Below are 16,272 nucleotides of genomic sequence, written 5' to 3'. Positions count from 1 at the left end.
ATGTGACAAATATTATGTCATGTGTCAACACTTTCTCCATGGGAGAAACAGGGGAGTTTGGCTCTGACTGGATTGTCTACCATAAAATGATCAGGGTGGGGATTTGCAGGTTAAGAAAGCTTAGGGGTTTAATGTCATGACGTCACTTTAATTAGCGGCCGCTTTGATCCCTTCAGCCTGTAAGCCACTATTCTCTGGAGGAGACCAGCACTGGAGGATGCACCTGTCTGAAGCAGGCCACTGACCAGCTTCACTTTCCATCCTGACATCCCACAAGTAATGAATCTGTGAGTGGACGAGCAGAGAAGCGCACTTCAAAATGGCAGACAAGGATAGTGTGGAAAAGTACTTGGAGAATAACCCACAGTTCGCCAAAGAGTATTTTGAGAAGAACATCCGATGCGAGGCCCTCGCCGCCGCTTTTGCCGAGAACCTTGACATCAAAGATCCGACCTCGTTCAAGGATGTCAGCAAAATCCAGGAGGCCAGCATCATCTTCGACATGATCAAAGACATGTATTCGCAGACCGTTATGGAAAAGGCCATGCACAAGGTCCTGCAGAGGATATGTATGCTGGTGAACGCCGACCGCTGCAGCTATTTCATACACCGCGCGAGAAATGGCATCCCCGAGCTCGCTACGTGTCTTTTCGACGTCACCCCTACCTCGAAATACGAGGGCAACCTGGTCAACCCTCAGTCTGAAATTGTGTTCCCTACTGACATTGGCATAGTTGGCCAAATAGCAACCGTCAAAAAACCAGCTAATGTTCCTGATGTCAAACAGGTGAGTAAAAGAAGTAAAGCTGTCTTTCATTGCTCCCCTAGTTATTCTTTTCTTTCAAACTGAATTACACTCTGCAAATAGCAAACATACGTGTTAAACACAAACACAATAAATCCAAGCAGAATACATTGAGAGAGAGAAAAAAATTATATAGGCTACACTTTTTAAAAAAAATAAATAAAAACAAAAAAAATCATAGATAACAAAATATACAACAAATGTTAGCACAAATAGTTCATGGAATGTTTTTTTTTTCTTCTTCTGAAATTTGTGTTTTAAATTTTACTACCTTTTTCAGAACTTTCAGAGAACATTCAAAAGTAACATTTAGACTTTTAAAAAACCTGGACATAACTTAATGAGAACATTATAGCAAACCGTTCTTAGAATATTTTGGGAGCTGGGTTAATATATATTGCTGGGACTTCAGTGAGTTCAAGGCATTCTTTTTTCAGCTGCTTTAAGGATTGAAATCAAATTTTCAAGTCATTTTTAAATGCCACAAATCTTGTAGCAACTTTTTTTGTGTGTAAAAACTTCAACCTCTTTGTTTTGCATAAAAACCTCATATTTTTTTGTATGTACAGCCACTGTAATTTCCTGTAAACCCTTTAGTGTTTTTTTTAAATAGCATTTAGCAATATGTAAATTGTGTTCAAAATTGAAGAAAATATATTTTAAAAGGCCATTAAGCAGTGTTTTATATTCCTAATAGATGACGATTTATGCAGATAATACACCCTAAACATATGATGTGGTAACATCTAAAAACACATGATTTAATCAACTAGACTGCATTAGGTTACAGCAGTGAAAGTCATTATTAGTTCAGGGAGAAAGAGCTCCTCAAGCCACAACTAGAGCTGAAATATGCTTTACACACATTCGTTTATGAAAAGACTGCATGTTGTAGGCAAAACATCTTCTTAGGCTTCTTCTTAGGTGAGTCTGTTACCTGAAAGTCGACCGTTAGTTTGACAAAAGATTAAACTTTTTCTGTCCCGTGTTCATTAAGTGTCAGTCCACGCCCTGCAGAAAAGCAGCTTATTTTCTGTATTCCATGGTAGCCTGCACTTGTTCACTTATAATCGAGATTCAGAATTTAAAAATAAAGGAAAATGTAAAAGTGAACATCACTCTTAATTTGATTTCTAAATAAGTGTGCAGTACTTCACTGAGAGACATGACACACATTGACATCATCCAGCAGATCTTAAATGTATTGTGTGAGTATATGATAAAAAAATGAACATAATTAAAGATACTTTCATGTGCTATATATACTTATACTAGCATGGTGTTTAATCATGGCACACTGGTGCAACCTCAGCTTAAGTGTTAGAGACAGGGTTAAATGTATTAACCTTCATTACGTAACACAGAAGTGTAAATTTAGGCAGATTAGGACCGTTCACACCAAGGACGATAACTATAAAGATAACGATGAATATATGGTTTTAAAAATCGTTCTCAATATTAAAGAATAGCAGAGTTCACACCACAGCTATAACGATAACTGCACAGAGAAACGATACCATTGGAATCACTATCAGAACGATTTTATCCAGCTGATGGACGATATAAACATTGACAGCCAATCAGAATCCTTTCAGCTTTAAAGAGCTCGAGCATTTAAAGTGGCAGATAGGGCTGTTCGATTCCGGATTTTTTGGAATCGATTCCGATTCCGATTCCTGTTTCTGGAATCGAAAAGAATCGATTCTTGGAATCGATTCCTCACTGTTATTTTCGATTCTTTTCTTTTTTAATACCAACAGCATGTCTAACATTGTCGCGTCTTACCGTGCCACACAGCGAGAAACTCTCTACACCGGGCGTGACAAAGCGACCGTTGCAAATTCATTTGTCCTTCCTATACACGTATTGCGACTTGCGAGTGCTGGTCATAAATAGAACGAGGCATTTACTTCGGGGATTTGTCACGTCGTGCTTCCTGCATCAGGTGTAGACAGTACAGTGTAAAGACTAGGAATATGTTCACCATATAGGCCTACATATGTGGTAGATTTTATTTTACATACATACCTAACTAATAACACACACAAACACACACACACACACACACACACAGACACACACACATAATCGATCTATCCACATACTAAGTGTATACACTTATGTATGTGGATAGATCGATTTTTATTTATTTGTGGTATATATATTTCATCCAGTATCATTAAACTATAGCTAAAATTCCTGTTAAATTCTAAAAGCATTTTGTTCAGGAACAGACTCATGCACACTTTACACATAGGCTACAAACTTTTTAGGCCTTTTAGTTTACACAACTTTTTTTTTTTTTTAGGGCCTTTACACATATAAACTTTTTTTAGGGCCTTTACACATATTCACTTTTTTTTAGGCCTTTACACATATAAACTATTTTACACGCACACCTGCGGCGACACAAATAAAGCACGAAAAGAGCTCTTTTCTGTCTGTGTCATACGTAGGTCACGTGCACACTATAATGTTCATACCGTCTATGTTTCGCACGCACCCCTACACACAAGCACTGTTCCCACAGTAACCATTCCTCCAGCTCACGCGGCGAATGCAATAAATGTAGCCTACTGTAGGTCGCGTGGCCACTATAGTATATTAGTAGTCTGAACTTTATTTCTTTACAGGTGACGTGATTGTGTTGACAGATGAATTCAGCAACTGGCCGCGGTTTGTGTTAAAAAAAAAAATCTTATAGAGGAGTCGATTCCCCTAATGGAATCGATTCCAACCTTTGGAATCGACTCTCAATTCCCAACGCCTCGGAATCGAGGAATCGATTCTTTTTGGAATCGAGTCCCAGCCCTAGTGGCAGACAAGCAGAATAAACACAACGATGTCGTCCGCTGATGTGGTGGCTAATATAGTTAGCCTATCTTTATTATCGTTCTTGGGGTGAACGGCCCTTTAAGAACTCAGTGACAAGAGAAAAAAAATCCAAATGGCTTATTAAAAGAGATAATTAAGTTGTTGATGTAGTTATTCAAAACGTCTGTAGGCTATCAGCAGTTTAATAATAGGCATAATATTAATTATTCAAAATACCTTTACTTTATTTTGTCATATTTTAAAATGTCACCAAATGATTACCCGAAACAGCTTTATCAAAATGAGATTCAATTCTGTGGAAATAAATATTTAAATAATTTTTAAATATGCGTCTTCACATGAATGACAGATACTGTCTAAAATGGCGGAGGAGTTAATTTGGTAATAAATAGTTTTTAACCAATCTATATTTTATCCAATTTTTCAAACAGCCGTATTGGACATTAACGAATACAACATTTTCCTGTCTTTGTTCCTTAGAATCCCAGATTCAGTGACTTTGTGGACAAGCAGACAGGATACACCACTAAAAACATGCTGACTGCGCCTCTCATGAGCGGGAAAGACGTACTTGGTGTGGTTATGGCAATTAATAAAGTTGGAGGAAATGAATTCTCCAAAGCAGACGAAGACGTGAGTATGCTACAGCTACTTGAAATATGACACCAATGTGAAAATCTTTTTAAAAACATTCACAATGGGTATACAGATGTAAAGCAGAAATGCTGAATTGGCACGACCAGATTGTTATGTTTTCAGGGTGTGGTCATATGGAGTTTCCTTTGTGTCTTTTTTATTTAATCAAACATACTGTGTTTGAGAGTAAAACTAATTATTTTGTAATTAAAAAAATTAAAAGATTGCAAAAAAAGATGAAAAAACGCACATCAAATAGACATTTCCGAGATGTTTGTGTGCTATCAGGGGATGCTGTAGTAATTTGTTAATGCTTTTACACTTTGTCATGGGTTTTGAAGCGGTTTGAATAATGTGTGAGCATTGCTTCATACATTTCTATGCTAACTGACAATGGGCATCCAACTGACCTTTATATTCGCTGAAATTACGCCAATGTGAACGTACCTAAAAAGTCAGCATGGAAAAGAAGTTGCCATAGTCTTTTCTTCCATATTGTGATGAGTGAAACGACATATCGAACAAGAAAAAATGTTGGGCGGGACTTGATTTTGTCCATCGACGGGAATTGATTTGATGATTGTGGTTTGCTATTGGTCGATCTCATGTGAGTGACAGGTTGTCCTGCCCTCATGCCAGTAATCACGGAAGTTATTTGGATTACAGATTATGAGGGCAGGGCACATGGATTTATATACAATAATGATGTGCACAGATAAATTATTTATAACAAACACTGCAATATTCCATAAATTGATTCAATTTTGATTTCACATTGACTGTTTTTCAGCTTTTCTCCAAGTACATCACTTTCGCCACAGTCATCGCCCTACAGCACTACACTTCATACATGTATAATGTGGAATCTAGAAGAAGCCAGGTAATGTGGACTACAGCACCTAATGATGTTTGACTGTGTTTTGAATCTTGATTCTGACTGTAAAGCGCCACTACAGGTTCTTCTATGGTCTGCCAGCAAAGTGTTTGAAGAGTTGACAGACATCGAGCGACAGTTTCACAAGGCCCTGTACACCGTCAGGACCTACCTCCTGTGTGAGAGGTACTCTGTCGGCCTCCTGGACATGACCAAAGAAAAGGTTTGTGACATCTGGTGAACATCCTCCATTTGGTCATTGATCAGTGGCTCATAAAACGCTCGACTTTGCTTTGATTGTTTAGGAGTTCTATGATGAGTGGCCGATTAAATTGGGAGACGTGGAGCCATACAAAGGCCCGAAGACGCCTGACGGCAGGGTAACAAATTTCTTTCTCTTCGGTAAACAAGTCAGTATTACTGGCTAGTAGTATTATTATAACTTTTTGTTTCTTCTAACAGGAAGTCATCTTCTACAAGATCATTGATTATCTGCTAGAAGGCAAAGAAGAGATCAAAGTCATACCGTAAGCATAATTATTTAATACATTAAAAGAACATTATTTAATCATATTATGAAAAACCACAGGCCTTAAGTCATGTATTCTGCCACACATACACTACATGGGCAAAACTATTTGGACACCATTTTCTAACGAGATCAAATCTTGTACAGAATTGTTCACAAGGCCTGAACCAGACCAGACACCTTTGGGATGAACTGTAGAGATCGACCAATAATTATTCCGATATAAAAGCATTTTTCAGAGTTTAAAACATGGGTGACAATGAGGGTGCTTATGAGCAGTGTTGGTGTAATGCATTACAAAGTAATTAATTACTATAATTGAATTACTTTTCCCTTGAAAAGGTAAAGTACTGTATTACTCTTCATTTTTACTTCTATTGCTTCTTAAGGAATTACAGTAAATACTGTATAGGCTATAGAGCAATTCTATATAAAACAATAGTGGATTTAACATCGTCTGATGTTAAAATATGTTTGTAATGTAACCTTCTCCCTTTAAATGCTTTGGTCAGTTCAAGAATAATTTACGAAATTTTATATAATTTATTTGAAATAATTAAAAGAGCAGTTCCATGTTTATGCTTGCATTGTTCAACTAGAAATTAATTTATAATAAGTAATGCATTACTTTTTAGAGAGAGTAATTAGTAATCAAATTACACTGTTCAAGGTGTAATTAGTGGATAGTAATTAATACAATTTTAGAGTAACACTGCTTATGAGATGCACGTAATACTTGCTGCAGACACACTCACTTTAAAAGACTGAAATAGTGCTGTTAGCAGGTATTTCATAACTTATTTTTGACAGAATATGAATAGGCTAATTGGAAAGAGACTCTAATGTAATGCATTTAGTGTTTTCTTTGTTGCTTCTAACAATGTCGGGAGAATCGGGACACATGGGCATTTCTTCTCTCTTTCATTTTATCGCGATATTATTAAACCTAGTGAAGCTTACAACCAGTAAAATCACTTTAAGGCAAGTCGTTTCACTCGGCGGCCATCTTTGAAACGCCTCTCGGACAGCTATTTCAGTCATGCCAGTACAGCTCCTATCTTTTTGAATGGGGAAACATCAACTTCTCCAAAGCTGATGATTAAATTTCATATTTAAATCCCTTTGAGCTTCTAACGGATGCTGTAGTGACACGATGGCTTTACCAATTAGCGATTTGGACTTTTATTTAGAAGGTGGCACTTATTCCGCCATATTGTGCATTGCACTTTCTCCCATTCATAGTAATTAAAGTGCACAGTCTTTGTATATCTAAAATCTTTGTTACAACAAAGTTTAGAGACAAGGATTACCAACCAAAACGCTCAAAGAGTGAATGGCCAACTAATACTTATTCCTGGGTTTACATTCAATACTTGAAACTGTACTTTTAAACAAATGATTACATTTATGCAAAGTTGATAGACTCGCTTGTCATTTATTTATGTTCTTCATTTGAAAACATTAGACTGTTGTTGCTGCTGTTGTTATTTAAAAATATCGGTTCTGCATATCAGTTATCGGACATACAAATAATCAGCATTGCTTATAAAAAACAATATCAGTTGATATCTAATGAACTTAAACACCAAGTGTGGTCTAGTCAAAACTGTTCGGAAGGACCAACTCACTATTAATGCCTATAGTTTTGAAGTGGAATACTCAACAGGTGTTTGTTTGTCCACATACTTTTGCCCATATAACACACTAGCATACTAGTCTCACTATTGAATGTTACTGCTTCCAGGGGCCCTCCTGTTGACCACTGGGCACTTGTTAGCGGCCTCCCCACCTATGTGGCTGAAAACGGCTTTGTAAGTCCAAAGCATTTTCTTTAACAAAATCAATAACTATGCAGCTGTGAAAGTACATTATCCTAAAACCATGTTTGATAATGTTAGTGTGGCTGGAAATGGATAGAGCTCAGGGCTAGTTTGATTTTTCACCATTGTGCCCTTGAGCAAGCACTTAGACTAAAGTTGTTTTATAACCAGGTTAAATAACCACTTAACCCAAGTTAAATGAGATACTTAATGGGTTAAACTTACCACCTTCTTGCCTATGTTGATGGGGGAAATGTTGTGTTATTTCTCTTTCTGCAGATTTGCAACATGATGAATGTTGCTGCTGACGACTTCTTCACATTCCAGGTACTGTAAGCCATCCCAGGTTAAATCCCTCTCAGAGCTCATATTATTCCTAATCCACACCTAAAATAGACACAAACCTGTTACCTACTAAACTGAGCAGGAAAACACTTTATTTTTGTCTTAATTTTGATTAGTTTATCAGCAAGGTTGCTGTAAGAATTTTTCCAATGAACACACTGTGAACAAACCTGTTTTAATTTGACTTTTTTTGTTCGCAACTTTTCAGAAAGAAGCCGTGGACGAGTCGGGTTTCGTCATCAAAAACGTCTTGTCTCTTCCCATTGTCAACAAGAAAGAAGAAATTGTGGGTATTGCCACTTTCTTCAATCGAAAAGATGGCAAGCCATTCGACGAGCAGGATGAACAAATTACTGAAGTGAGTCGTTAGATGCTCACCATCCATTTGGCTCCATGAAGCTTGTGCAGCAACACTAAAGTCTGTTTTTTGGACTTTGTTTCAGGCCCTGACACAGTTCTTAGGATGGTCTGTACTGAATTGTGACACATATGACAAACTGAACCGGATGGAGTGGAAAAAAGACATTGCACAGGAAATGGTCTTGTACCAGACCAAAGCCACTCCAGTTGAAGTCCAAGAGATTCTGGTGAGACATCATAGTGTAAGAAACTGCAATCTGTTTTATTGTGTTGACTAAACATTTTTTTTTTTTTTTGTCTTGTTAGAGCACAAAGGCGAAGTTTGACCAAGACCCTGAGGACTGCGATCAGAAAGAAATGTACAAACTCTTGGTATGATTTCCCCCCCTCTGAACCAATATACTCCTAGTGAGATATTATTGATCTGATGTGTTCAATGATATTCAATGATAACCTGTGTTTTAACACACAGAGATCCACCATTCCAGAGGCCAAAGATGTTGATCTCCTATTATTTAGTTTTAGTGACTTTCCTCTCTCTGAGGTTGACCTTATCAAGTGTGGCATTCGTTGTTTCTTTGAACTTGGAGTGGTTGAGAAGTTCAAAGTGCCAGCAGAGGTGAGACTGGACTTTACAAGCATTTGCACATTGGCTTTGAGCACACAAAATTTCATCGGACACTGCGACGGTCGTGATATGGCGTCATGCTCTGCGGCATCTATAAATTCAACATATAGCAAATAATAAATCTAAAATGAAAACATATACAATCTACTCCACTTTCCCGCAATGCAGCAGATTTAAAGTTTGTGTTCTTTCATTTCAGAAAAGAGGTCACGCCGTGACTTATCGTTATTTTTTTGGTCTACCAAACTTGAACTTTGCGAAATGCAACACTTCTTCACATGAGCTTGCGTTTCTGGTCTCCAGCATTCATAAGCGTATGAATGGAAGTGAAAGGAATGAAAAGTGTCGTGTGAAAGCTGATTTTCCAAGTAGCACTCATCTTATTACTTAAGCCTATGTTTATTTGGCAAGTGATTAGCAATACACAGAAAGCTCAGCAGATTGCCACAGAAATCAAATGTCCACCTTTCACAAAGTTTTACATATTCCCCAGCCATTGCAAAAACCTGGACCTGGCCTGAACATAATACAAATTTGAATGCAACAGTTTGGCAACACGTGTATGATATTGTGAAATCAATAGCATGACATGTTCCTTCACTTTTGGGATGAAACTTTTTTGGACTTAAATGCCGTCTTACACCAGGTCCTAACCAGATGGATGTACACCGTACGAAAGGGCTACAGAGATATCACCTACCATAACTGGAGGCATGGGTTTAATGTGGGCCAGACCATGTTCTGTCTCCTGCAAGTGAGTTTTTTTTAGTCCACACATCATGTTATTTACCATTAAAGAGGTCATAATATTAAATATTTTTTGCTTGGCTAACAGACCGGAAAGCTGAGGAGATACTACACAGACCTTGATGCCTTTGCGATGGTAGCGGCTGCATTCTGTCACGATATTGACCACAGGGGTACCAACAATCTCTACCAGACAAAGTAATTTAGTATATATATAATTTTTACTACTAATATTTTCCAATAAAGCAAGGAAGACATTCTGCTCACAATCCATTTCCAATGTAGGAGCGGATCACCTCTGGCCAAGCTTCATGGCTCCTCCATCTTGGAAAGGCACCATCTTGAATACAGCAAGACGCTGATGGCAGAAGAGGTTTGTTAGGATACAAAGCACAAGTGTTCCAGAGTTTAATGCAATAACCAGGCCAACGTTATTTTTTGCTCTTTTACAGAATGTTAATATTTTCCAAAGTCTGCAGAAACGCCAGTTTGAGACAGTCCAGCACTTGCATGATGTCTGCATCATTGCGACTGACTTGGCCTTGTATTTCAAGTATGCGAGAGCATATCTTCACCTCAAGTAGAGCCACTCTTGAACATATCATACTGATGATGGTCCTGTTTTCTTCTCCAACACAGAAAAAGGACAATGTTCCAGAAGATTGTTGATGCCACCGAACCAATGGCTGATGAGAAGGAAGCGGTTGCCTATGTGGCCAACAACCCCATTAGGAAGGAAATCATTATGTAAGCATCACTTCTCACTGAAACCCTGCTAATAAATATTGAAAATATAGAAATATAGAAATAGAAAATATTGAATTGAGCTTTTGAAGACATGTTGTTTGATTCCAAACAGGGCAATGATGATGACCGGTTGTGACTTGTCTGCCATTACCAAGCCATGGGAGGTCCAGAGCAAAGTATGTGCAACTGTGGTTATTCATGGTCAGGATTATCCAGTCCTTGGGTTATTGCGAACTAAATGGCGCTTTTTTTTCTGAAGGTGGCTCTCATGGTGGCAGCTGAATTCTGGGAGCAGGGAGATCTGGAAAGGACTGTGCTAGATCAACAACCCATTGTGAGATTTAGTTTTGCTTTTGGTTTTCAATTGGTTGCATTGTAAGAAATCTAGTGCCTGAATGAAAATACATTTCTCTTGAATCTCTTCTCAGCCCATGATGGACAGGAACAAGTCAGATGAACTTCCGAAGATGCAGTGTGGTTTCATTGACTTTGTGTGCTCGTTTGTGTACAAGGTAAATCCATCAAACTGTCAAGCTGGAATCAAATTGGGTTTTTGCACAGACATCCGTGTAAGCAGAAAATGGGACAACTGTCCATAATGGCCTTTCCTGGAATGTCAGCACAACTTTGCTAAAATGCTCTGACAGGGAATGATGTATCGGCAATTACTGGTGGGCTTGTGAATGCTTGCAATAACAGGCCTCTTTTCTCATACAGGAATTTTCAAGGTTCCACAAAGAGATCACTCCCATGTTTGACGGCCTGAACAACAACAGGGTCCACTGGAAGGAACTGGCTGATGTTTGGCAAGCAAAAGTGGACGCTTTGGAGAACGAACGAAAGCGACTAGAAGAGGAGGAGGCTAAAAAAGGTGCATTGTCCTTTTTTGGCACTTTTATAGACAGGAATAGTAGATAAATGAAAGGAAATGATAAGGGAACTGGATCAGAAAAGGGCAAGAATTGCCTGCTAGGGTAAAGCTAGTTGTGATTTTGGACTTGTACACCGCGCATGCTTTTGTAAAGACTAAAAGTCTCTCTCTCACAGCCTCGTTTTCATCTGCATAAAACTCAACAATTCGTCTAACCTGACTAAGATTGAAAGCATGTGTATATGAGATATCCTGTGCTAATCATAGCCTTGGGGGACCAAACGTACATGACATAACTTGTTACATCAACTGCTTCAATTTCTCTTGTTTAAACCCTGTTTTTTTGCTTTTCTTCACTGAAACAGCTGGTGGTGATGATGGTGGAGAGGGAGGAAAGTCCAAAACCTGCACCATATTTTAAACGTCATCCGCCAGAAATTCAGAGCCACAGAGAAGTCTGGGCCAGCTGGCAATCATGTAGAGGGAGGTGAAATGTGCTCCTAGGATCACTACATTTTCACCAGTTTCCTCCATTTTCTGTCTCATTTCCCTGGACGTACCTTCTCCAAGTGAACACGTGGAAATACTGTACCTGTCAGATTCTCTTTCTGATGGGGTGCCAGCCTAGAGCACCAGCTAATTTTCACCATATAGACAATTTCATGCTTTTTCCTAACCGTTGATTTCACTTTGACTGTACCTTTTAACGTCTCACTACACTGGAGGAAGTAATGCATATGTAACTACTACTATTTGCCACACAGTGGTGGCCGAAACACAACTCTATACATATGTTGAATGCGCAGTAGTTCACAGAGCTTACTTGGAGTATACGGCTTTTGAGTCCATAAAAGTTCTGTCATTATGAATTAGAGCAATAAATGTTAATAACTTTTTTGACAGTAACTAATTGATCAAAATAGCATAATTCTCGAATGATTCCAGAATCATGTGGTGTTTAGCTTCTCTGTAAAATGAACATAGAAGCTTCCAATATGAATTCACTCCCATTTAAAGGTGAAGTGTGTCATTTCTGTGCCACCAAATGAGTTGCAAAAATACTGACAGTTTTCAAGCAAGTTTCCTGAACACGCCCCCATCTGTAATTGGTCAAACAAACAGATAGCCCCACCCCCAAACAAACGCCATTGGTGTTGCTGTTGCCAGGCTGTTTATTGTTTTGATAGCACCTTTTTTTGGGTGAAATTAACTTACAAATGACTTGCTTAGAGCGCTCTCTGCATACTAAACAGGAGAGAAAGGATTTTAACATCCCATAAAACTACACACTTCACCTTTAAACTACCAAAAACCATTTAATACATATCAGATGCTTTGTTTAGAGCTGAAGGACCAACTCATTTGAATAAGAGCTTTTAGAAGCTGTGGCCGATGGCTTATTAGCAAGGGATTTGTAAAACACACAAAGATCTCATGCTACAAGTCTTTCACACTGACAATGAGTTGTTAAAAGGGGCGATGGCACTGCTAATGCTAAACATCTTGTGCGGCGTTAACCACTTGTTGCATTTGCGTTTGCTTGTCGCACTTGTGTTTGGATGGATATGATACAGGACGTTTGGATTCTTAAAAGATACACTTTTCTACTTTTTTGTTCTTTAAGGAAGATGAAGCTGAGAAGGTGAAACGGTCTAATTCATTGTCAATGGATTATGTATTCAGGAACATTCCAGCTGTGAAGAAACATTTACGACCGGAACTTTGATGTTTGTTCTTTATTCATTTAATGATACCTAAGCATTGCACATAGTTTTCAACCATAATGTATTATCGAAAGTATAACATTGAGTGTATTACATAGAATATCAATTGATAACATAGAGGTATTTGTTTATACCAAACGTTTAAATTACTTTTAAGGGGTATTCTATGGTATTCAAAATGTCAGGGAATATTTAAAGAAAGTCTATCATATGCTGTGACAAGGCAAGAGGGAACGGTCAGTTCTTGAACATGTGTAAACCTATAAGGAGATTTGAAGAGAGTTTGATGGGGGAGCAGCTCCTGAGATTCACTCAGATTTAATCTTTAAATACCATGCTTATTTAAAGCAGACTGCTGAAGCCTCTAGATATCTCCTCTGGCAGAAGACACTAACCCAGTTCGTAAGGTCAAAGTCTCCTTTTTCTGATCTTTTGAGAATCGGCAGTAGCATTTGAACTAGTCAACAAACTGTTTATTTCAGGTAGCTGCACACTGACATCGCCTGATGTCTAAAAAGCTCATTCTGCTTTAGGAAATATACTAGGCCCCGATTTGACCAACCAAACAAGTGTATATAGCCTATATAAAATGACCACTGAAGAGATTTAGTAAATGTACTAACACATAAAATGATTACGCAACATCCGCTTTTTTGAAAAATCTGTTAAAGGGAAAGTTCACCCAAAAATGAACATTTTGTCATCATTTACTCACCCTCATGTTGTTCCAAACCTGTATGAGTTTCTTTCTTCTGTTAAACACAAAAGAAGATATTTAAAAAATGTTGGTAACCACAGTTGATGGAAGCAATTGACTTCCATAGCAGGAAAAAACCCAATGGAAGTCAAGGGCTATTGACAACTGTTTGGTTACCAACATTCTTTAAAATATCTTCTTTTGTGTTTAACAGAAGAAAGAAACTCATACAGGTATGTAACAACATGAGGGTGAGTAAATTATATGATAAAATTTTAATTTTTAGGTGAACTATCCCTTTAAGGCCTTTAATCCAATAACAGGGGCCATGACCGTTTGACTATACCGGAACTACTAACTACATTTAAATGTCAAACCCTCTAAATCCAGATCAGACAGTAGAGGCCAAAAGTGAGTAAATCTCATCTCAGGTTTATGGTTTGTACACTTTGTTAGGCTTGTGTATAATATGTACTGCATCTTTTGGAGTGAGAATGGAACTGATATGCTAACCTCTTATTTACTGGATACTACCACACATATAAGATACTGTAAATTATTGTCATGTGAACAAATAAAAAAACATTATTCAGAGCTTTCTGGAGTAGTCTTTGACCACACCTGCTTTTAGTTTAAGGTCAGGTGACCGCACAGTCCTGTCAGGTTGCTTAGAGGGCATGTCAGGAAGCTCTCATGACTTTTCTATCATGCAGCGGATTACCTAATAAAGCTGGATCATCCCCAGGTAAAGAGGCTCAGGTAATTGGCTGACAGCCGAGACAGACGACTTTTCTCTTTCAGTGGATCTTATAATAAATTTAGAGCAAAACTCTTCATGTTCAACTTTTAGAACTACACCTCATTTGTAATTTTACGTTTTGAGGAAATACAGAAATGCAACAGAAGCCCAATCGCAAGGGCATCTGTCTATATGTAAGCATGATAGACATGGATCTCATTGAACAAAAGGTATTCTGCCCCCACCTGACTGATTCTTCACATTGATTGGCTGGCAGCCACCGCCGGGTAAGCTAAGGCCCGGGACAGTTTGACAGTCTACCGTGACCATGTGAGTTTGTGCTGAGAGTTTGACGTGAGAGGTATAAAATAGAAAGCCTGTCTATTTCAGAAAGTCAATGGTTGGTGCTAATGCGTTGGTGATTCCCAGGCAAAAGTGATAGAGAAAACAGCACATCAGTCAGTCATTCTGTCAACATTTAATGGGTCAGATGATACAAACACTAGTTAGTGTCCGATTGTAAACTCAGTCGCTAGTTAAGTTGCTATGGGTTTCTACAAATCCTTTACTATACTTAAGAGGAAACCCAAATATCTCGATATAATAATAATATAATAAATAATATATATATATATATAATAATAAATATGTGAGAGGTAAACATTATGGGCCTCAGGTAAAAGTATTTTTACGTAAATGGTTGCATTATAATATATATATATATATATATATATATATATATATATATATATATATATATATATATATATATATATATTGGAGCTGCACAATTAATTGTTAAAAGATTGTGATCTAGATTCAAACACCCATTCCTAAATTACAGCGATTCACCTGTCTAATAATAACGATTGTATTAACTACATTGTTAGACCACTAGGTGTGCAAGTGACTGTTAAAATGTATTTGCCATTTAACCATTCATTTGAGATTCATTCAAAAACGCTGATTCATTCAATAATGAAACAAGTGAAATCTTTATGAGTGAGTCATTGAATCAGTAACAAACAAACAATTTTTTTTTTAATATCAAATTTAATTTAATTTTTAAATTTATCCAGAATCGTGCAGCTCTAATATGTATGTGTATGTATGTATGCAGTGTTTCCCCTACCATTATATAAGGGGGGCGCCCCGCCCTCCTAACGGCTCCCCCCGCCCCCCTTGAAGTCAAGTAAATTTGATTTGATTTTCTTTATAGCGCCAGATTACAATTTGTTATTTTATTTTAAAAAACTAAATAGCCCTTAAGTAATATGTTATTTATCTTATTTCCACGATGGCATGTCTTTTCTGTCTGTGTTTGCGCGTTTACAATTATCCCAATGAGTGCGCAAGCGCGCACACTCACACACAAACAAACACTTGCGTCAAATACAGATGAGCACTAGCAGACAGAGAGCGCGCGGCGGGAAATATGTCGCTGAACTGAAGATGGCAACACTCGCTCTACTGCGAGTAGCAGCCGGAGTAGCTCTCCTGCTCCAAGTCTACGCCCGTTTCACACATATTTCGTTTGCAGTGCGTGTGCGGTGAGTATTTTTTTCCGTACCCATGTTTACAGAGCTTTCACACTGCACGCGGATGCAGTCCGTCGATGATCGATCCGTTCCAGTTGCGCAGCGATCGCTGCACCGTTATACAGCAGTGCAGCGATCGTTTCCGCACCAAGTCTACTACTGTCTATGATTTCTGCTGTGCTGCAAACGCTGAATTAAAGTGACAGCGCATGTTTCGTGGTCAACGTGAACACAGATTGACCTGAAAATGTAGTCATTTCACCATAAGTGCGATTAATTAAATAAAATGTAGTAATCTCACCATAAATTTATTTAATTAAATACTACTTTTTTCACTTTAAAACCGGGGTAAAGCAAGGAAAACTACAATTTACCTC

At 38.0% G+C, this 16,272-nt stretch overlaps 1 protein-coding gene across 1 annotated transcript; it reads left to right on the top strand.

The window, feature by feature from the left end:
- Nucleotides 1-186: 186 nt before the first annotated feature.
- Nucleotides 187-14,213, top strand: pde6c (phosphodiesterase 6C, cGMP-specific, cone, alpha prime). The gene is made up of 22 exons (XM_084135300.1): nucleotides 187-787; nucleotides 4,121-4,273; nucleotides 5,067-5,156; nucleotides 5,233-5,373; nucleotides 5,456-5,530; nucleotides 5,613-5,677; nucleotides 7,424-7,490; nucleotides 7,779-7,826; nucleotides 8,053-8,202; nucleotides 8,288-8,431; nucleotides 8,511-8,576; nucleotides 8,677-8,823; nucleotides 9,479-9,586; nucleotides 9,668-9,777; nucleotides 9,865-9,952; nucleotides 10,032-10,132; nucleotides 10,219-10,326; nucleotides 10,439-10,502; nucleotides 10,586-10,660; nucleotides 10,755-10,838; nucleotides 11,044-11,197; nucleotides 11,563-14,213. Exons 1-22 carry the CDS (start codon nucleotides 320-322, stop codon nucleotides 11,616-11,618), a joined length of 2,562 nt encoding a protein of 853 aa, XP_083991426.1. The 5' UTR covers nucleotides 187-319; the 3' UTR covers nucleotides 11,619-14,213.
- The last annotated feature ends 2,059 nt before the right edge of the window (nucleotides 14,214-16,272 follow it).

This window comes from Abramis brama, assembly GCF_963993115.1.
Source record: "Abramis brama genome assembly, chromosome: 14".
NCBI classification, from domain to species: domain Eukaryota; kingdom Metazoa; phylum Chordata; class Actinopteri; order Cypriniformes; family Leuciscidae; genus Abramis; species Abramis brama.
This window is presented reverse-complemented; position numbering and strand designations above follow the sequence as displayed.

Bases quoted from the DNA above. Each gene is read 5' to 3' on its own strand.
- pde6c (XM_084135300.1), top strand. From the start codon at position 320: ATGGCAGACAAGGATAGTGTGGAAAAGTACTTGGAGAATAACCCACAG. The intron at 5,531-5,612 runs GTAACAAATTTC...TTCTTCTAACAG, and splicing joins CGAAGACGCCTGACGGCAGG to GAAGTCATCTTCTACAAGAT. The intron at 8,577-8,676 runs GTATGATTTCCC...TTTAACACACAG, and splicing joins AAGAAATGTACAAACTCTTG to AGATCCACCATTCCAGAGGC.